This window comes from Giraffa tippelskirchi, chromosome 2 (genome assembly GCF_054371585.1).
Source record: "Giraffa tippelskirchi isolate mGirTip1 chromosome 2, T2T-mGirTip1v1.2.pri, whole genome shotgun sequence".
Lineage (NCBI taxonomy): Eukaryota > Metazoa > Chordata > Mammalia > Artiodactyla > Giraffidae > Giraffa > Giraffa tippelskirchi.
The window spans coordinates 167321786-167345123 of NC_137276.1; the positions used below are offsets into that span (position 1 = coordinate 167321786).

Consider the following 23338-nt stretch of genomic DNA (forward strand, 5'->3'; position numbering starts at 1 on the left):
AGTGCCAACTTTCACACAACCTTCAAAGCTACTCTTTGCTTTTTATATGACTTAAAAGACAGAAACGTATGATTCACACTTCCTAAAAGAATACCAACCTAGTTAAGTTCCACTTGTTTAACAAACATTTATTATTTATGCCAGGGGCTATGTTAGACATTAGGAATAGATAGTTCCTACCACTGAGAAGCATCGGTCCAGAATTAAAGAAATTCAGATGGAAAGAGCAAACATAACAAAAGCTATATTGCCAACTGCTTTACTAACTGGAAAACTACAGTTACACAAACTTGCCTTTCAGATATTCCTAATATATAGTTTTAGGCTTGTAACCAAAAGCACAACAGCAGTGATATTCCGTTTCTAAATTCTTGAAAGGTTTTCAGAGAACCACTTCAATAGATCTACTGATAAGATTTCTCTGAGGAGAAAAAATTAAACCCCTTCCTTCCAGAGTCATTTAACCTAGCATTCAAACCAGTGAACTAACAAAAGAAATTGGGATGACTGTCCAGTGAACAATACAAGTCTTGACTAATTTGTAGAGACTTTAATCACCTTCAGTTCAGTTCAGTTCAGTCATGTCCAACTCTTTGCATTAGCAATCTTTCCTTTATTAACTCAATAAATACACCCTCCTTTTTTTCTTTTTATCTTGAATTCTTAATACAGTTCCTTAAACACACACACACTCCAATCTTAATCTGGACTGTGGCAGTAGAAAAAGGAATCTGTTGACATTAAGGCCAAGCTTGGGTTAGGATACCCTTAAAGTCTAGGCAGCGTGGTGGCTGGAGAAAACATGGAAAAGCCAGTGGGAACTGAGAAAAGGGAGAGGTTAAGACACTTGCATGGGAAGATTCAAGAGCAGTAGTTTTATTGGGGTTATAGATACATTTTTAGGACACTGGTCCATTCTCCCTCACCTTTAACAGGAAAAAAAAGGTAACATATGCCTTTACACAGCATCAGAAAACTCATATGAAATCTGAGTGCTGGCTTATATATTCTTTGCCCAATAGCAACTGCTAGAGGAAAAATTTCTACAATACCAAACTCCTACAGCAGTGGTTAGCAGCCTTTTAGACCCAAGACAACAAGACGCTGGCCTCTCTTCTTCAGAATGTTGTGGGGTAATGACTGTGGGTCCAAGGTTCCAGGAAGGCAATCTCTCAAAAGTAATAAACAAAACCCAACACGTAAGTACATTTTATATCTACTGTCCAGCAAGCTGCTTTCATAAATGCCACTTTTAAGGAAAAAAAACAATTTCATAATAGGTTAATCACTCACACTTTTAGTCTGTTATTTCTCAAACTTCCGTCATCCAAGTACCATTTTCAGAAGTCATATTACCATATCTACATCCCACCTGTACTATTTTTTACCTAATACAGGTCTTTCAATTGATTTATTTCTTGCCCTATGCTTAGCAGTAGCATCTATGAAATCAGTTTTGAGGTGTTAGGTTTTCCTTCTAATTTAAATTAAAATATATAAAGAACTTTTGTCTCATCAAACATGTGAGGGAAAACTTTTGCAGAATTTCTTTTACATTTATCTGCTTATCAATCGAATTATCTTACCTATCTTAAGTTACCAAAGTTTGGGAAACACTACTTTGGTACATACTGTTTTATTAAAAGTACTAGCTGAAGAACTGTCTCTCTCCTTTTGACTCCCCTTCTTCTCCTCCTGGTCACCTCTATCTCCTTCCTCCCTCTTCTCTTCTCTACGTAACTCTGTGAACCTCTCTGGGTGTTCCAGGCTGTGGAGAGCACATAGGGAACTGATTACTGGCTAGACTGCTCTCTCCCCTTTTGATTCCCCCACTTCTCCTCCTGGTCACCTCTATCTCCCTCCTCATTCTTCTCTTCTCCATGTAACTCTGCAAACCTCTCTGGGTGTCCCTCACTGTGGAGAATCTTTTCTCCATTAACCTAGATGTTTTACCATCAGTGTGGTATGGATGGAGAAGTCTTGAGGCTACTGTAAGAATAACACTGAAAAACCAGAGGCAGAAGGCTTAAATCCAGAACTTGAGAACACCAGAAAACTCCTGACTCCAGGGAACATTAATTGACAAGAGCTCATCCAAAAGCCTCCATACCTACACTGAAAACCAAGCTCCACCCAAGAGCCAACAAGTTTCAGAGCAAGACATACCACGCTAATTCTCCAGCAATGCAGGAACATAGCCCTGAGCATTAATATACAGGCTGCTCAAAGTCACATCAAACCCATAGATACCTCAAAACTCATTACTGGACACTTCATTGCACCCCAGAGAGAAGAGATCCAGCTCCACCCATCAGAACACCGACACAAGCTTCCCTAATCAGGAAACCCTGACAAACCACTCATCCAACCCCATCCACAGGGAGGAACCTCCACAATAAAGAGGAACCACAAACTTCCAGCATACAGAAAGGCCACCCCAAACACAGCAATCTAAACAAGATGAAAAGGCAGAGAAATATTCAGCAGGTAAAGGAACATGATAAGTGCCCACCAAACCAGACAAAAGAGGAGGAGATAGGGAGTCTACCTGAAAAAGAATTCAGAATAATGATAGTAAAAATGATCCAAAATCTTGAAAACAAAATGGAGTTACAGATAAATAATCTGGAGACAAGGATTGAGAAGATGCAAGAAATGTTTAACAAGGACCTAGAAGAAATAAAAAAAAGTCAATCAATAATGAATAATGCAATAACAGAGATCAACAACACTCTGGAGGGAACCAACAGCAGAATAACTGAGGATCAGTGAAGTGGAAGATAGAATGGTGGAAATAAATGAAGAAGAGAGGAAAAAAGAAAAAAGAATTAAAAGAAATGAGGACAACCTGAGGGACCTCTGGGACAATGTCAAATATGCCAACACTTGAATCATAGAAGTCCCAGAAGAAGAAGACAAAAAGAAAGACCATGAGAAAATACTTGAGAAAATAAGAGTTGAAAACTTCCCTAAAATGGGGAAGGAAATAGCCACCCAAGTCCAAGAAACCCAGAGAGTCCCAAACAGGATAAACCCAAGGTGAAACACCCTAAGACACATATTAATCAAATTAACGAAGATTAAACACAAAGAACAAATTTTAAAAGCAGCAAGGGAAAAACAACAAATAACACACAAGGGGATTCCCATAAGGATAACAGCTGATCTTCCAACAGAAACTCTTCAGGCCAGAAGGGAATGGCAGGACATAATTAAAGTGATGAAAGAAAAAAACCTGCAACCCAGATTACTGTACCCAGCAAGGATCTCATTCAAATATGAAGGAGAAATCAAAAGCTTTACAGACAAGCAAAAGCTGAGAGAATTCAGCACCACCAAACCAGCTCTTCAACAAATGCTAAAGGATCTTCTCTAGACAGGAAACACAGAAAAAGTTTATAAACTCGAACCCAAAACAACAAAGTAAATGGCAATGGGATCATACTTATCAATAATTACCTTAAATGTAAATGGGTTGAATGCCCCAACCAAAAGACAAAGACTGGCTGAATGGATACAAAAACAAGACCCCTATATATGCTGTCTACAAGAGACCCACCTCAAAACAAGGGACACATACGGACTGAAAGTGAAGGGCTGGAAAAAGATATTTCATGCAAACGGAGACCAAAAGAAAGCAGGAGTCTCAATACTCATTTCAGATAAAATAGACTTTAAAATAAAGGCTGTGAAAAGAGACAAAGATGGGCACTACATAATGATCAAACGATCAATCCAAGAAGGAGATATAACAATTATAAATATATATGCTCCCAACATAGGAGCATCGCAATATGTAAGGCAAATGCTAACAAGTATGAAAGGGGAAATTAACAGTAACACAATAATAGTGGGAGACTTTAATACCCCACTCACACCTATGGATAGATCAACTAAACAGAAAATTAGCAAGGAAACACAAACTTTAAATGATACAATGGACCAGTTAGACCTAATTGATATCTATAGGACATTTCACCCCAAATCAATGAATTTCACCTTTTTCTCAAGTGCACACAGAACCTTCTCCAGGATAGATCACATCCTGGGCCATAAATCTAGCCTTGGTAAATTCAAAAAAATTGGAATCATTCCAAGCATCTTTTCTGATCACAATGTGGTAAGATTAGATGTCAACTACAGGAAAAAAACTATTAGAAATACAAACATATGTAGGCTAAACAACACACTGATGAATGACCAACAAATCACAGAAGAAATCAAAAAAGAAATCAAAATGTGCATAGAAACGAATGAAAATGAAAACACAACAACCTAAAACCTATGGAACTCAGTAAAAGAAGTGCTAAGGGGAAGGTTCATAGCAATACAAGCTTACCTCAAGAAACAAGAGAAAAGTCAAATAAATAACCTAACTCTATCCAGTAGTCATGTATGGATGTGAGAGTTGGACTACAAAGAAAGCTGAGTGCCAAAGAATTGATGCTTTTGAACTGTGGTGTTGGAGAAGACTCTTGAGAGTCCCTTGGACTGCAAGGAGATCCAACCAGTCCATCCTAAAGGAGATCAGTCCTGGGTGTTCATTGGAAGGATTGATGTTGAAGCTGAAACTCCAATACTTTGGCCACCTGATGTGAAGAGCTGACTCATTTGAAAAGACCCTGATGCTGGGAAAGACTGAGGCAAGAGGAGAAGGGGACAACAGAGGATGAGATGGTTAGATGGCATCACCGACTCAATGGACATGAGTTTGGGTGAACTCCAGGAGTTGGTGATGGACAGGGAGGCCTGGCGAGCTGCGGTTCATGGGGTCACAAAAAGTCAAGACACGACTGAGCAACTGAACTGAACTGAAGAGGAAAACATAGGCAAAACACTCTCTGACATAAATCACAGCAGGATTCTCTATGACCCACCTCCCAGAGGAATGGATATAAAAGCAAAAATAAACAAATGGGACCTAATTAAACTTAAAAGCTTTTGCACAACAAAGGAAACTATAAGAAGGTGAAAAGACAGCCTTCAGAATTGGAGAAAATAATAGCAAATGAAGCAACTGACAAGGAATTAATTTCAAAAATATACAAGCAGCTCCTGCAGCTCAATTCCAGAAAAATAAATGACCCAATCAAAAAATGGGCCAAAGAACTAAATAGACATTTCTCCAAAGAAGACATACAGATGGCTAACAAATGCATGAAAAGATGCTCAACATCACTCATTATCAGAGAAACGCAAATCAAAACCACAATGAGGTACCATCTCATGCCAGTCAGAATGCTATGCTATGCTATGCTATGCTAAGTCACTTCAGTCGTGTCCGACTCTGTGCGACCCCATAAACGGCAGCTCACCAGGCTCTACCGTCCCTAGGATTCTCCAGGCAAGAATACTGGAGTGGGTTGCCATTTCTTTCTCCAGTGCATGAAAGGGAAAAGTGAAAGTGAAGTCGCTCAGTCGTGTCCGACTCTTAGTGACCCCATGGACTATAGCCTACCAGGCTCCTCAGTCCATGGGATTTTCCAGGCAAGAGTACTGGAGTGGGGTGCCATTGCCTTCTCCAGCCAGTCAGAATGGCTGCTATCAAAAAGTCTACAAACAATAAATGCTGGAGAGGGTGCAGAGAAAAAGGAACCCTCTTACAGTGTTGGTGGGAATGCAAACTTTTACAGCCACCATGGAGAACAGTGTGGAGATTCCTTAAAAAGCTTGAAATAGAACTGCCATATGACCGAGCAATCCCACTGCTGGGCATACACACCGAGGAAACCAGTTTTGAAAGAGACACATGTACCCCAATGTTCATCACAGCACTGTTTAGAATAGCCAGGACATGCTAGATGTCCATCATCAAACAAATAGATAAGAAAGCTGTGGTACATATACACAATGGAATATTACTCAGCCATTAAAAAGAATACATTTGAATCAGTTCTAATGAGGTGGATGAAACTAGAGCCTATCATACAGAGTGAAGTAAGTCAGAAAGAAAATCACCAATACAGTATACTTTCACATATATATGGAATTTAGAAAGATGGTAACGATGACCTTATATGCGAGACAGCAAAAGAGACACAGATGTAAAGAACAGTCTTTTGGACTCTGTGGGAGAAGGTGAAGGTGGGATGATTTGAAAGGGTAGCGTTGAAACGTGTATATTATCATATGTGAAGCGGATCACCAGTCCAGGTTCAATGCATGAGACAGGGTGCTCAGGGCTGGTGCACTGGGATGACCCTGGGGTATGGGATGGGGAGGGGGGTGGGAGGGGGGTTCTGGATGGGGAACACATGTGCACCCGTGGCTGATTCATGTCAATGTTTGGCAAAAACCACTACAGTATTGTAAAGTAATTAGCCTCCAATTAAAATAAATAATTTTTTAAAAAAAGTACTAGCTGAGATCTGGGAACTGGGGTGTAGTTTTGAAGAAAGCTATACTAATTGTGATGCACTGGGCTGGGGCAAGATTGAGTGAAAAGAGAAGGACTTCATGCAGCCATACGTTAGCAGGAAGGCACTTGGGAGATAGAGCCTGAAAAGAGGTGGAAAGGGTACCAAGAACAACCAGGGTTTATTCTGCAACTTTACCTGTGCCCCCCACCTTATCAACAGCCTTTGGTATTTTTATTATAGGTACTTGTACTGCATAGTATGCATAAGAACTCCGGCTCCAGAGTAGATGATACACACATCTAAGAAGAAGGCCTTCAACACATACTCAATTGCATCAGTAATTTGTGTAACACCTCACAGTTCACGAAGAGTGATGGAGGTATAACCTCTGTTTTACAGATGAGGAAACCTTCCTCAGTGTCACACTGCTAATATATGGCAGTGCTTAAACCTAAGTCTCTTGTATATCTCTCTTGTATATCTCTACATCACTGTGCTCCTCCTATAATCAACAAGGGGCAAGAAGCCAGTGATACAGGAATTAGCTGCTGCTGCTGCTGCTAAGTCGCTTCAGTCGTGTCCGACTCTGTGCATCCCCATAGACAGCAGCCCACCAGGCTCCCCCATCCCTGGGATTCTCCAGGAAAGAACACTGGAGTCGGTTGCCATTTCCTTCTCCAATGCATGAAAGTGAAAAGTGAAAGTGAAGTCGCTCAGTCGTGTCCGACTCTTAGCGACCCCCTGGACTGCAGCCCACCAGGCCCCTCCATCCGTGGGATTTTCCAGGCAAGAGTACTGAAATAACAATAATTTTCAAAAACAGCTTATATACTATAAGTATATAGTATACTATATAGTATAGTATTATAGTACACTATAGTATAGTATAGTATTATAGTATACTATAGTATAGTATAGTGTTATAGTATAGTATAGTATTATAGTATACTATAGTATAGTATAGTATTATAGTATACTATAGTATAGTATAGTATTATAGTTAACAGGGTGTACTCTGGAACCAAATTGCCTGCATTCAAAAACTGGCTCTACCATTTAGTAATTGTGTAAACTTGGGCAAACTTTGTCTTTTTATGCTCAATATCCTCATCTGTCAATTTTGACTGCCAATAGCACCCATCTCATAGGACTGTTTAAAGATACTAATGGTATTTACCTCATAAGAACACGTAAGGAACCCGAAACATCACCTTGCAGACTGAAAGTGCAATATTAAGTGTCTGTTATTATTATAGACTGTCCTCTATTTACCACTTTATACACATTACCTCATTAAAGCCTTCCAATAAACTGTGAGGTAGTTATTATCCGTTCCATTTTAACTCTGAGGAAATTCAAGCCCAGAAAAGTAATCTATTCAATCCTGAAATGAGCAAGTGACAGAATTAAACTCAACCATAATTCTAACCACACTCTGAAATGTTGCCTCTCAACATATTTAAGCTTCTTACTCAACTACATGGACAGGAAGGTCAAAAGTACCTGTTTGTTAAGAGCTAGACTCACTGGAAAAGAGCCTGATGCTGGGAAAGATTGTAGGCAGGAGGAGAAGGGGACAACAGAGGATGAGATGGTTGGATGGCATCACTGACTTGATAGACATGAGTTTGAGCAAGCTCTGGGAGTTAGTGATGGACAGGGAAGCCTGGTGTGCTGCAATCTATGGAGTCGCAAAGAGTTGGACACGACTAAGTGGCTGAACTGAACTGCAGGCTCCATTAATACACCAGTATAAAATACACTAAAGATTTTTAAGAGTCAGTTATGTACACACAAGCTTTCCTGGTGGCTCAGATGGTAAAGCATCTGCTTGCAATGCAGGAGACCCAAGTTTGATCCTCAGGTGGGGAAGATCCCCTGAAGGGGGAAATGGCAACTCACTCCAGTATTCTTGCCTGGAGAATCCTATGGACAGAAGAGTCTGGTGGGCTACAATCTGTGGGATCACAAAGAGTCAGACAGGACTAACACTCTATAATCACTTTATACACACACACACACAAGCATTAAACTAATTATGGTTCTCAATATAGGAAATGCCCAGATGCCCCTTAAGTTAGGGTTGTGTTATGTGCTTGGTCGCTCCGTCGTGTCTGACTCTTCGCGACTCCATGGGCTGTAGCCTGCCAGACTCCTCTGTCTATGGAATTCTCCAGGCAAGAATACTGGAGTGGGTTGCCATTCCCTTCTCCAGGGGATCTTCCTGACCCAGGGATCAAACTCAAGTCTCCCACGTTGCAGGCAGATTCTTTACCCTCTGAGCCACCAGGGAAACCATTATCTTAGCACCTGAACAAATGCCAGTAACCTGCAAAGTGACTCAAAGAGTTTCAAGAAGTGGCTGTTCCACCTGTTAGCTGGGATCCCATCATCTCCCTCATGGTGGCTGACACTTCACCCCTAGGCTTTGCCTTGGCTGAAGCAAAGCATAGAAGGAACTGATTCTCAAGCTTTCCCACTGCCCCAGGTGGATGATCCAGGAAACTAAACGGGGTTGGGGGGGGGGGGTGGCGGGCCAAAGCTGTTGTTTTCACTGTCAGAGAGATTAAAGGCAGCTGGGGCTCCGCCTCCTATTCCGGAACCCTCATCTACCTGTCCAGCCAATTGCTCAGGTCTCCCTTATGCCACATCGTTTCTTAAGTGCCATTAATAGGACCTTAGGTTTCTGTGAGCCAACGCGGGCAAATCTCTGGGTTCAATGCTTGAATTAGCATTGAGGTTGAATTACCTCACAAAAAAGCAAAGTAACCCTACCTAAAAGAAAATAGGAAGTGCCATGTCAAGCTCTCTGGGCCACCTAAACAGCCTAGGAGGACCACCGTGTTTCTGACACCTGGGCGCCAGAGAATGCCGCTTAACCGCTGGCAGCTCAGAGCGACTGTCCCTCCCTCCTCGGCCCCCTGCCCAAGCTGCCCGAAATCCCGGCAGGTCAGCCAAAGGGCAACCGCCGTTCGCGCGGCCCCAGGGATCCCTCAAGTTGAAGGGAATGAAGTCCCAGCAATCCCACCCCTCCAAAGCTCCACGACTCCGACGACTCTCGCTCCCACGCCATAAACTTAGTTCCCGCCCGGAGTAGGTAGGTCTGTAGTCCCAGGAGTTCGAGCGACCCCGAGAAGGGACGATGGAGGACTGGGAGGGGCAGGGGCCGGGTAATACCTGTCGAGCCGAGACCCGCCGCTCCGAGTGACGCGCTTCGCAGTGCACTGTGGGGCCGGGGCGTGGCCTCTCCGCGGGACAGCCCCGCGTGCAACGTGGCTGGCACCCAGCGGGATCAAGCCCCACCCCCGTTCCATCTAGCTCAGGCCAATCAGGTTCTGGGGGAAAGACACACTTATCCGCCCGCTCCAGGAGAGATTGACAGCTTTTCATGCTTCTACGCCAAGAGAGTGGCAAGTCCTGGATTGACTGATTATACTGTCCCTCGCAAATAAGGCTGATCTCCCGTCTGCCGCCTGTACCTGCAGGTAGTTTGTTTCTTATGCGGCCCTGCAGGAAACGCTTATCAAAGGAGCATGAAAGTCCCCCTCTGAGTGAACAAGAAAAGGACCTGTCCCATTATTACCACGCCCGGGAAGGCATCCAACCCTGACAAAAAAATGCCAGATGCTGTTCCTGCAGTCCATCCCAGCTTTTGCATCGGTCATGTATTATTAAACAACTACTTACTGACTGCATACTATGTGCCAAGCACAGTGTTAGGCATTGGGTTATAGGAATGAATATAATATTTGGTGGATCTAATGTGTGATAGGAGCAAGAGATGTTAAAGCACAAACATTACATAATTATAAATTATGATCAGTTCTATGAAGGAAAATTAGTGAGTGGAACGATAGATTAGTCAGGACTATGGGGGAGGAGCTCTTTGAGGAAGTGCCTTTGAAGCTCCAGGCACATGAAAGAGCTTTTAAGAATGTTGCAGGCATAGGGAATATTATGTTTGAGATTGTTGGGGCATGAAAGAATTTGATGTATTCTAGGAACATGTCACTGAAAGGAAGTCAGTGGGGTTGAGGTGTAGGAGCAAACTTGAGTTGAAATGAATCAGAGGCCAGACTATGCAGGCTCTTCCGGGCCACATTATAAATTTTAGACTGTATTTTGGAATGTATCTTAAGATCAATGGGCAGCTAATAGAGTGTTAAGTAGGGTCATATTTACATATTTATTAATAAAATCTCTCTTAGGCTGTTTGTGGGAAATAGTTTGAAAGAGGAGAGAAGGGCTTATTGGAAGTCCCGTTTGGAGACAGTTACATTAGTCAAGACCAGAGATGACGGTGGCTTGAACTAGGGTAATGACACTAGAGACAGAAAGATTTGTATAATTTTGAAATACTTATTTATAAATTAGAGCTGGAATCCAAAGGATGTAATAATGGATTGGTTTGCCTAGGATGATAAAGAAAAGAGGAGCATTAAGGATGACTCCATAACTTACTAGATAAACTAAGAACTCATTTACTGACTCAGGGAACCTAGAAGGAGGAGCAAATGGTCTTGGATATATTAAGTTGGACATGCTTGTATGTGGAGATGTCAAACAGATTTGGAGATGTAAGTCTGAAGTCCAGAAGCAATGTCTGGACTAATTATATAAACTTGCTGGTTGTTGGAGTGGGTTAACCAAGCAATTCCGCTCCTAGATATATATGCAACAGGAATGTATTCATATGTTTACCATAAACATATATAAGAATATACCACATATATAAGAATTCTCATAGGATAAATAAACTTTAGAGTATTCACATAGTAGAACAGTATACAGGAAAGATAATGAACAATCAACAACTACATACAAAACATGGATGAATCTCACAACTGTAAAACTGACTGATATAAGCCAGACACAGAAACTATATACTACTTGATTCCACTTGCATAACATTCAAATACAGACAAAAATAATATATGGTAATAGAAGTTAGCAAACCATTCAAATATCACGGTAATCCAAGTCTATGTCCCGACTAGTAACACTGAAGAAGCTGAACTTGAACAGTTCTATGAAGACCTACAAGACCTTCTAGAACTAACACCCAAAAAAGATGTCCTTTTCATTATAGGGAACTGGAATGCAAAAGTAGGAAGTCAAGAAACACCTGGAGTAACAGGCAAATTTGGCCTTGGAGTACAGAATGAAGCAAGGCAAAGGATAATAGAGTTCTGCCAAGAGAATGCACTGGTCATAGAAAATACCCTCTTCCAACAACACAAGGGAAGACTCTACACATGGACATCACCAGATGGTCAGCACTGAAATCAGATTGATTATATTCTTTGCAGCCAAAGATGGAGAAGCTCAGTACAGTCAGCAAAAACAAGACTGGGAGCTGACTGTGGATCAGATCATGAACTCCTTATTGCCAAATTCAGACTTAAATTGAAGAAAGTAGGGAAAACCACTAGACCATTCAGGTATGACCTCAATCAAATCCCTTATGATTATACAGTGGAAGCGAGAAATAGATTTAAGGGACTAGATCTGATAGACAGAGTACCTGATGAACTACGGACAGAGGTTTCTGACATTGTACAGGAGAAAGGGATCAAGACCATCCCCATGGAAAAGAAATGCAAAAAAGCAAAATGGCTGTCTAAGGAGGCCTTACAAATAGCTGTGAAAAGAAGAGAAGTGAAAAGCAAAGGAGAAAAGGAAAGATATTCCCATTTGAATGCAGAGTTCCAAAGAAGAGCAAGGAGAAATAAGAAAGCCTTCCTCAGCAATCGATGCAAAGAAATAGAGGAAAACAACAGAATGGGAAAGACTAGAGATCTCTTCAAGAAAATTAGAGCTACCAAGGGAACATTTCATGCAAAGATGGGCTCAATAAAGGACAGAAAAGGTATGGACCTAACAGAAGCAGAACATATTAAGAAGAGGTGGCAAGAATACACAGAAGAACTGTACAAAAAAGATCTTCATGACCCAGATAATCACGATGGTGTGATCACTCACCTAGAGCCTGACATCCTGGAATGTGAAGTCAAGTGGGCCTTAGAAAGCATCACTACGAACAAAGCTAGTGGAGGTGATGGAATTCCAGTTGAGCTGTTTCAAATCCTGAAAGATGATGATGTGAAAGTGCTGTACTCAATACGCCAGCAAATTTGGAAAACTCAGCAGTGGCCACAGGACTGGAAAAGGTCAGTTTTCATTCCAATCCCAAAGAAAGGCAATGCCAAAGAATGCTCAAACTACCGCACAATTGCATTCATTTCCCACGCTAGTAAAGTAATGCTCCAAATTCTCCAAGCCAGGCTTCAGCAATACGTGAACTGTGAACTTCCAGATGTTCAAGCTGGTTTTAGAAAAGGCAGAGGAACCATAGATCAAATCGCCAACATCCACTGGATCATCAAAAAAGCAAGAGAATTCCAGAAAAACATCTATTTCTACTTTATTGACTACGCCAAAGCCTTTGACTGTGTGGATCACAATAAACTGTGGAAAATTCTTCAAGAGATGGGAATACCAGACCACCTAACCTGCCTCTTGAGAAACCTGTATGCAGGTCAGGAAGCAACAGTTAGAGCTGGACATGGAACAACAGACTGGTTCCAAATAGGAAAAGGAATACGTCAAGGCTATATATAGACACCCTGCTTATTTAACTTATATGCAGAGTACATCATGAGAAACGCTGGGCTGGAGGAAGCACAAGCTGGAATCAAGATTGCTGGGAGAAATATCAAAACATCAGATATGCTGATGACACCACCCTTATGGCAGAAAGTGAAGAAGAACTAAAAAGCCTCTTGATGAAAGAGGAGAGTGAAAAAGTTGGCTTAAAGCTCAACATTCAGAAAACTAAGATCATGGCATCTTGTCCCATCACTTCATGGCAAATACATGGGGTAACAGTGGATACAGTGTCAGACTTTATTTTGGGGGGCTCCAAAATCACTGCAGATGGTGATTGCAGCCATGAAATTAAAAGACGCTTGCTCCTTGGAAGGAAATGTATGACCAGCTAGATAGCATATTAAAAAGCAGAGACATTACTTTGCCAGCAAAGATCTGTCTAGTCCAGGCTATGGTTTTTCCAGTGGTCATGTATGGATGTAAGAGTTGGACTATGAAGAAAGCTGAGGGCCAAAGAATTGATGCTTTTCAACTGTGGTGTTGTAGAAGACTCTTGAGAGTCCCTTGGACTGCAAGGAGATCCAACCAGTCCATCCTAAAGGAGATCAATCCTGGGTGTTCATTGGAAGGACTAATGTTGAAGCTGAAGCTCCAATACTTTGGCCACCTGATGCAAAGAGTTGACTCATTGGAAAAGACCCTAATGCCTGGAAAGATTGAAGGCAGGATGAGAAGGGGAGGACAGAGGATGAGATGGCTGGGTGTCATCACCAACTCATTGGACATGAGTTTGGGTAAACTCCAGGAGTTGTTGATGGACAGGGAGGGCTGGTGTGCTGCACTTCATGGGGTCACAAAGAGTCAGACAGGACTGAGCAACTGAACTGAACTGGAATGAATAGAAGTTAGACTGTTGGTTACCCTTAGGTGGTATTAATGTTTGGAAAGGGCCCCTAGGGGGCTTTTGGGGTTCTAGTAATGTTTTTTCTGGATGTTAATTACACTGGTGTGTTTGATTAATGAAAATTCATGAAGTTGGGAATTCCTTGGCAATCCAATGGGAACTCTCCCTGCTTCTACTGCAGGGGGCAGAGGTTCAATCCCTGATCAAGGAACTAAGATCCTGTATGCTACATGGAGCAGGCCAAAACAAAAAGAAAAGAAAATTCATCAAATTGTACATTTAAGATATGCAATTTTTAGTATGCATCTTATTATTCAATAGAAATTTTATATTTTTAAAGTGTTATGGTGATCCAGCCATAAATAAGTGACTTGTACCAAACTGAACTAACTTTCCTACCACAAACAGTAGAAAACTGAACCAAGTCTATGAGACAAGTGTCTTCAGACGTTGGACAGTAGGCACAGTAGGGCTGTGATCCTGGAAAGAAGGAAAACAAATAAGATGAGCCCAAAGATGTCCCCAGATTTTCCTTCTGGTGTTATTTTCCAAAGCACAGGATCGAAGAAAGCTAAGCAGAATACAGTACTCTCTCTAACTGAGGAGAGTGAAATTTGAATTATGAGACATGGAGGCAACGGAAATTTGCAGGGCAGAGAACCAGATTAAGAGTTTCAGAAATAAACATAAGTCTGCTTGAATCTTTGGCATAGCTTTAATGAGACTCCAGGAGCCTGGTTAAATAACAACTACTATGGGATCTACAAGCTGAACAACTACTAGTTCTTAAATAAAGTTTGGAAACATTGAAGTTCTGACCAACTGGAATGGAAAAATCTTATTAAACAAATAGGGCATTTGGTAAGAAAACCTCAGAAAGGCCACAGTTTAGAGATAAGGCTAAATTAGCCCAAGAGTAAAAGCTATTCTAGACTCACTCAAACAAAACAGAAAACTAATCTGCAAGTAAATTAAGTGCTTCATTGAATGAAACTTAACAATCTTTAAGGACAACAAAATCCAGGCACTAAACAATGTAGCACCCATAATGTCCAGTATCCAAAGATCAGTTTTCATTCCAATCCCAAAGAAAGGCAATGCCAAAGAATGCTCAAACTACCACATAATTGCACTCATCTCACACGCTAGCAAAGTAATGCTCAAAATTCTCCAAGCCAGACTTCAGCAATACGTGAACCATGAACTTCCAGATGTTCAAGCTGGATTTAGAAAAGGCAGAGGAACCAGAGATCAAATCACCACTATCCACTGAATCATCAAAAAAGCAAGAGAGTTCCAGAAAAACATCTATTTCTGCCTTATTGACTATGCCAAAGCCTTTGACTGTGTGGATCACAATAAACTTTGGAAAGTTTTGAAAGAGATGAGAATGCCAGACCACCTGACCTGCCTCTTGAGAAACCTGTATGCAGGTCAGGAAGCAACAGTTAGAACAGACATGGAACAACAGACTGGTTCCAAATCAGGAAAGGAGTACGTCAAGGCTGTATATCATCACCCTGATTATTTAACTTATATTCAGTGTGCATCATGAGAAATGCCAGGCTGGATGAAGCACAAGCTGGAATCAAGATTGCTGGGAAAAATATCAAAACCTTAGATATGCAGATGACACCACTCTTATGGCAGAAAGTGAAGAGGAACTAAAGAGCCTCTTGATGAAAGTGAAAGTGGAGAGTGAAAAAGTTGGCTTAAAGCTCAACATTCAGAAAACTAAGATCATGGCATCTGGTCCCATCACTTCATGGGAAATAGATAGGGAAACAGTGGAAACAGTGACAGATTTTATTTTCCTGGGCTCTAAAATCACTGCAGATGGTGACTGCAGCCATGAAATTAAAAGACGCTTGCTCCTTGGAAGGAAAGTTATGACCAACCTAGACAGCATATTAAAAAGCAGAGACATTACTTTGCCAACAACAGTCTGTCTAGTCCAGGCTATGGTTTTTCCAGTGGTCATGTATGGATGTGAGAGTTGGACTATAAAGAAAGCTGATCACTGAAAAATTGATGCTTTTGAACTGTGGTGTTGGAGAGCACTCTTGAGAGTCCCTTGAAGTGCAAGGAGATCCAACCAGTCCATCCTAAAGGAGATCAGTCCTGGGTGTTCACTGGAAGGACTGATGTTGAAGCTGAAACGCCAATACTTTGGCAAAATACTGATGGGAAGAACTGACTCATTTGAAAAGGCCCTGATGCTGGGAAAGATTGAAGGCAGGAGGAGAAGGGGACGACAGAAGATCAGATGGTTGGATGGTATCACCAACTCGGTGGACATCAGTTTGGGTAAACTCCGGGAGTTGGTGATGCATAGGGAAGCCTGGCATGCTGCAATCCATGGGGTTGCAAAGAGTCGGACACGACTGAGCAACTGAACTGAACTGAACTATATGAAGAAGTAGGAAAATGTGAGTCATAAACAGGAGAAAAATTAGTCAATGGACCCAGAAATGACAATGATAATGAACTTATCAGAGGACTTAAAACAGCTGTTAAAAATGTAACCAGGAATTTAAAGGAAAACACAAGAAATGAAAACTATAAAAATAACCAAGCAAAAGTTTTAGGGCAGAAAAATATAGTATCCAAAATGAAAACCTCAGTGGATGGCCTTAAAAACAGCTTAGTTATACAGAAAAAAAGATCTGTGAATGAGAAAATAGTACAAAAAGAATTATCTATACCAGAGCACAAGGAGAATAAAAGTTGAAAAGAAAATGAAAAGAGACTTAGTGACCTGCAGGACAATACCAAGTTACCTAGCACATGTATAATCAGAGACCCAGAAAGAGAGGAAAGGTGATTTTAAAATATTTGAAGATATAACAGCCAAAACTTTTCTAAATTTAATGAAAAATAGAAATCCACAGTATCAAGAAATCAAACCAACCCTAAAGAGGATAAACACAAAGAATCCTCATCAATGCACATTACACAAAACTGCTGAAAATAAATAATTAAAAGAAAATATTAGAAACAACCAGAGAAAAAACCACATTATATACAGAGAAAAAGATAAGAATTACTACGAAGAATCAGAGAGACTGTAAGCCACAATTTTTTTAAATTTACTTGTTTTCAATTGGAGGGTAATTGCTTTACAATATTGTGTTGGTATCTGCCATACATCAACATGAATCAGCCATAGGTATATGTATGTCCCCTCCCTCTTGAAACTCCCTCCCACCTACCCCGTCATCCCACCCCTGTAGGTTGTCACAGAGCCCCAGGTTGAGCTCCCTGTGTTATATATCAAATTCCTACTGTCTATCTATTTTACATATGGTAATGTATATGTTTCAATGCTATGCTCTCAATTCACCCCATTCTCTCCTTGCTCCACTGTGTCCACAGGTCTGTCCTCTATTGTCTTCATATCTATTGCTGCCGTACAAATAGGTTCATCAGTACCATTTTTCTAGATTCCATACATATGTGTTAATATACAATATTTGTTTTTCTCTTTCTGACTTACTTCACTCTGTATAACAGGCTCTAGGTTCATCCACCTCACTAGAACTGACTCAGATTTGTTTCTTTTTATGGGTGAGTAATATCCCGTTGTATATATATTATATGTGTGTGTGTCTATCTTCTTTGTCCATTCCCCTGTCGATGGACACTTAGGTTGCTTCCATGTCCTGCTGTTGTAAATAATGCTGCAATGAACATTGGGGTTCGCGTGTCTTTTAGAATTGTGGTTTTCTCAGGGTATATGCCCAGTAGTAGGATGGCTGGGTCTGGTAGTTTTATTCTTAGCTTTTAAAGAAATCTCCATACTGTTCTCCATAGTGGCTGTATTTACACTCCCACCAACAATGCAAGAGAGTTCCCTTTTTGCTACATCCTCTCCAGAATTTATTGTTTGTAGACTTTTTGATGATGGACATACTGACTGGTGTGAGGTGGTATCTCATTGTAGTTTTGATTTGCATTTCTCTATTCATAATAAGTGATGTTGAGCACTTTTTAATGTTTATTAGCCAGCTGTATGTCTTCTTGGAGAAATGTCTGTTTAGATCTTCTACCCATTTTTTGATTTGGTTGTTTGTTTTTCTGATATTGAGTTGCCTGAGCTGCTTGTAAATTTTGGAGATTAATCCTTCATCAGTTGCTTCATTTGCAATTATTTTCTCCCATTCTGAGGGTTGTCTTTTCATCTTGTTTATGGTTTCCTTTGTTGTGAAAAAATCTTTAAGTTTAATTAGATTCCCTTCGTTTTTATTTCCATTATTCTACAAGGTGGGTTGTAGGGGATCTTGCTGTGATTTATGTCTAAGAGTGTTCTGCCTATATTTCCCTTCAAGAGTTTTAGAGTTTCTGGTCTTACATTTAGGTCTTTAATCCATTTTGAGTTTATCTTTGTGTATGGTGTTAGGATCTGTCCTAATTTCATTCTTTTGCACATAACTGTCCAATTTTCCCAGCAACACTTACTGAACAGACTACTTTTTCTCATATATTCTAGCCTCCTTTGTCAAGGTGCTTGGGTTTAATCTCCAGTCTTTCTAACTTGTTACATTGGTCTATATTTCTGTTTTTGTGCCACTACCACACTGTCTTGATGACTGTAGTGTAAGCCCATAGGTGCTTGGGTTTAATGTCTGGTCTTTCTAACTTGTTACAGAGGTGCTTGGGTTTAATCTCTGGCCTTTCTAACTTGTTACATTGGTCCATATTTCTGTTTTTGTGCCACTACCACACTGTCTTGATGACTGTAGTGTAAGCCAGGATTTAATGGAATAAAATCTGAAAGAAAAACCTCTGTCCATACAGAACTTTATATCCAGCAAAAATTCTTTCAAAGTATGAAGGTGAAATAATGGCAAACAGCAGCAAGATATACATTCTTTTCGAGTGCACATGAACTATTCACTAAGCTATACCATACTCTGGGGCATAAAAAGAAATTTTAAAATTAAGTCCAGTTCAGTTCAGTCGCTCAGTCATGTCCAACTCTTTGTGACTCCATGAACCACAGCACACCAGGCCTCCCTGTCCATCACCAACTCCCAGAGTCCACCCAAACCCATGTCCATTGAGTCGGGGATGCCATCCAACCATCTCATCCTCTGTCGTCCCCTTCTCCTCCTGCCCTCAATCTTTCCCAGCATCAGGGCCTTTTCAAATGAGTCAGCTCTTCGCATCAGGTGGCCAAAGTATTGGAGTTTCAGCTTCAACATCAGTCCTTCCAATGAACAACCAGGACCGATCTCCTTTAGGATGGACTGGTTGGATCTCCTTGCAGTCCAAGGGATTCTCAAGAGTCTTCTCCAACACCACACTTCAAAAGCATCAATTCTTTGGCCCTCAGCTTTCTTTATAGTCCAACTCTCACATCCATATATGACCACTGGAAAAACCATAGCCTTGACTAGACGGACTTTTGTTGGCAAAGTAATGTCTCTGCTTTTTAGTATGCTGTCTAGGTTGGTCATAACTTTCCTTCCAAGGAGTAAGCATCTTTTAATTTCATGGCTGCAATCACCATCAGCAGTGATTTTGGAGCCCCAAAATAAAGTCTGACACTGTTTCCACTGTTTCCCCATCTATTTGCCATGAAGTGATGGGACCAGATGCCATGATCTTAGTTTTCTGAATGTTGAGCTTTAAGCCAACTTTTTCACTCTCCACTTTCACTTTCATCAAGAGGCTCTTTAGCTCCTCTTCACTTTCTGCCATAAGGGTGGTGGTATCCGCATATCTGAGGTTATTGATATTTCTCCCGGCAATCTTGATTCCAGCTTGTGCTTCCTCTAGCCCCACATTTCTCATGATGCACTCTGCATATAAGTTAAATAAGCAAGGTGACAATATACAGCCATAACATAATCCTTTTCCTATTTGGAACCAGTCTATTAGTGGAGCAAAATAAACCAAATACTAAAAAGTACATTCTGTATCTTTCCATTTAAATGAGGATCTAAACAAATAAAAATAATATATAGTGAAAAGAAAATCAGAAAAATGCTTGCCTCTAGTGGTTAGGTTGACTAGAAAGCAATCTGAGGGACAATTTTAGGGTGGTGATAAGGTTCTGTTATCTTGATAGGGATTTGGTTTTCACAGGCATATGAATTATTCAGAACTCACTAAATGGTACACTTAAGATTTTTGCGTCTCATTGCATGTAAATTTACCTCAAAAGAAAAAAGTGGCATATAAATATTGAAGTCTAACTAGCAATCTGAAATTATTTTTGTCTTTTCTAGGCTTGAACAAAGAAATCAATACACTGAGAAGGATGGAAGGCAGGTTACTCAAGTCAAGAAAGGGAGTTAAAAATAAGGAGTTATCTAACGTTACTTAAAAATAATGGAGTTACCTAAAAATAAGAGAACAAAATGCCATTTCCACTAAAAGGGACCAGAAGTCTTTGGGAAAAAGGTTGGTCGCAGGCCTACGGCACAGAAAGAATAGTAGGTGCCTGGATCATATTGTGCCAGAAAACAAAGAGGTGTCAAAGAATGACAGAGACGTATCCTAGACATAGGAGCCAGCTTGAAGGATTTCCTCTGATCCGATCTGGGACAATATCATAGTCTCAAACTAAAAATAGCTTTCATTTTTTATATAACTCCCCTGGAGTAGAATAAATATCAGTGAAACAAATAATCTGTGAGTCTATGTGCTTAGTCATGTCTGACTCTTTGCGACCCCATGCACTGTAGCCTGCCAGGCTCCTCTGTCCATGGGGATTCTCCAGGCAAGAATACTGTAGTGGGTTGTCATGCCCTCCTCCAGGGGATCTTCCCAACCCAGGGATTGAACCCAGGTCTCCAACACTGCAGGTGGATTCTTTACCAACTGAGCCACCAGGGAAGCTCAAGAATACTGGAGTGGGTAACCTATCCCTCCTCCAGGGGATCTTCCCGACCTAGGAGTCAAACCAGGGTCTCCTGCATTGCAGGCAGATTCTTTACCAGCTGAGCTACCAGGGAAGTCTGTGAGTCCATACTGATATAAATTTAAATCATAGGTGATAGATATAGATAAATGAGGAGGGAAAGGTTTTCCTTATAGTAGAATGCCAAGTAACAAATACAGAAAGAATGATAGCCTTAGAAAATTATTAATGGATGCCAATCCTAATCTAAGTAGACAGAAGTATAATGAGGAACAAGATATTTATATATCTTAAAACATCTCCCCAAATTGCCTACTAAACAAAGGGAAAACCAGGAATTTTATAATGGAGAAACCTGGCAGAGGTCACCAAATCACCCAGTGACTTTATATGCTTGCTTCCTAATGTGATGCACTGAAAAGGACACTGTCAGAAAGTGAGTTCTCTGGAGGCAGAGTTTGAAGTTTAAGATGTGTATTAGCAATTAACACCTATGAAGGAAAACAGAGTGGAGACGACGGGATTAAGAGTTCACACTACAATTCAGACCTAAGAAAGCCTCTCCTGATCCAATGGGTAGCTCTGGAGTGAGTGTTGCTTATCAGAGTGTCCTATGTGGGCCAAAATGACCAGTCTTTTATAGTCCCACCTTGTTCAGGGACCAGAGGCAGGCTGCCCCGGGAAGGGTGTGACCCCAGATGAGGCCGTACTCTTGTAGCTGATGGAGACACTGTAGGGTCTTCACTCACTAAAGATGAGCAGCATTTTCTTCATTGGTGGGGTGGGGAGAGGGGAGGTCTAGGCATCTTTGCTCCATGTCTATCACAGTCAACACCTTGTTGTCAACCAACACACTTCTCCAGGAATATGGTGGATCTCTTTCAGAGGGCAAACTTAGAGGAAGGAAAGGAGGGAGACAAGCTACAACTGATACATCACATCATCCCCCTCTGCTTTTCATTCTAATTGTCCTCATCTTCCATTTCCAACTCTGCTGGCTTCAGTCCCTTACCAGTGGCATGACCCAGATTCTCATCCCCTGGTCATCATGCCCTGCTCCAGCTGTGGTTTTACAGTCACAGTTAGGCAATGGAGTACTCTGAGGCTCCCAAGTGGGAAGCCTGCATTCCACACATGTTCGTCCCTGCCTCAGTTGTGTAAAAAGCAGCCCAACCTCCGCCTGATGCTCCGTGATCCCTGACAAGACAGTGACCCTCTTCTTGCCTGGTCCCTGGACACAGGAACTCAAAGTGCTCAGGGAGCAGCCATAGTTCATAATCCCCTAGGACTCTTATATCACCTGCCAAACATGTGGAGACCAAGAACTCAAACCTCTCAAGAGCCCAGGGTTATGGAGACAAGAAATATGAAGTCCCTTGATGAGTCATTAAGAGTCATAATGAGAGATGCCAATCTGCTTCTACCCCTTGGTACCCAGACTTGTGTATTGTCACTACCAGGGATACAAGGAATCATGCTAGTCATGATCAGGAGTCATGAGCTTTTTGTGGGATGAGTACACTCAGCCTCTCAGTTTTCTATTAGTGAAAGCTGAGTAGTATTTAGTCAGCTGCCCATCTATTTTGCCCCAGTGAAGGCCACATTCTATTAACCATTTTTTATAATTCTTTGCAGTCAGGCCAGCAGGCTGCTACTCTAACTTTGCAGACCATTATAGTCATCACAGTCTCACCTTGGCATTTGGCTGTTAAGCATCAACATTTGGCTTCTGTTTTCTCAGGGTTTTGTAATATCAGGGAGCCAAATTGTATTATGACTTCTACTGCCATCAACCCTGGATGATAGAGAGAGACCTGCTGAGCCTCTGAATAGTGCCCACAGCTCATTCCTCTGGGCCTTTCCAAGAACATATCATCTGGCAACTCTTGCAGTCACACATAGTGTAACTATTCCAGCGTGCTCACTTCCACTTTCCATCCCATCCTCTCCTGCCATTCCGGTGTTTCAACTGCACTGTGTGAACCACACTTGAAGGAGCCATCCAAGGGCTGAATGCTCACCTCCTGGCATCCTGGGTTCTTGCTGTGTGTTAAATCCTGAATCTCAGGAAGGTACTCCCAAGTCTAACTCCTCTCTATCCAATTTTATACTCTGACTCCTTAGATTAAGCAGCCTTAGAACCCAGCCACACATGGACTACCCTGCTCCTTCTGATAACCGTTGGCTGGATCTTGCAGCTCCCTTGGTGTATAGCTCCTTTCCTTCCTTCCTCAGCTCACCATCTCCTCAGCTATACCTTCACTGAAGCCTCATCAGAGGCCTGGTGACCAATAGGATAGGCCTAGGAGCACAATTGCCTTTGAGGGTCAGGTATCAACTCATAATGTGGAGGGTTGGCGCACAGCCACTTACGCAGGCTCAGAAGGTTCAGAAGAGACAGGAGTGGGATAGGGCTGCAAAAACTCTGGGTTCCTCTGCATGTATGACCCCTTTCCCTGTGTCCTGTTTCCCAACCAGTGTTTCCTGACCAGGAATCTGACCTTGGCAAAGCCGTCCTGCTTTGATTGGTTTTTAACTTCTTAAACCGTTGGCTTTCTCCTGGGCTTTGTCTGCAGTCTTGCTAGAGATGAGATTTTT

At 41.5% G+C, this 23338-nt stretch overlaps 1 protein-coding gene across 8 annotated transcripts in view; it reads right to left on the reverse strand.

Moving 5' to 3' along the window:
• Nucleotides 1-23004, reverse strand: part of SEC22A (SEC22 homolog A, vesicle trafficking protein) — a 90217-nt gene extending 67213 nt beyond the window's left edge. For 2 of the 8 annotated variants that reach the window (XM_081571749.1, XM_081571751.1), the window contains exon 1: nucleotides 9537-9582. Coding sequence is in view for 5 of the 8 variants with exons in the window: in XM_081571746.1 (XP_081427872.1) it covers nucleotides 7649-7653 (5 nt within the window). In the remaining 3 variants the exon portion in view is untranslated. Of the gene's footprint in view, nucleotides 1-7648; nucleotides 7744-7862; nucleotides 7904-9134; nucleotides 9583-22761 lie in introns of those variants that run through there. The other 6 variants (XM_081571746.1, XM_081571748.1, XM_081571744.1 and 3 more) reach the window with 6 other exon arrangements.
• Nucleotides 23005-23338: the final 334 nt, after the last annotated feature.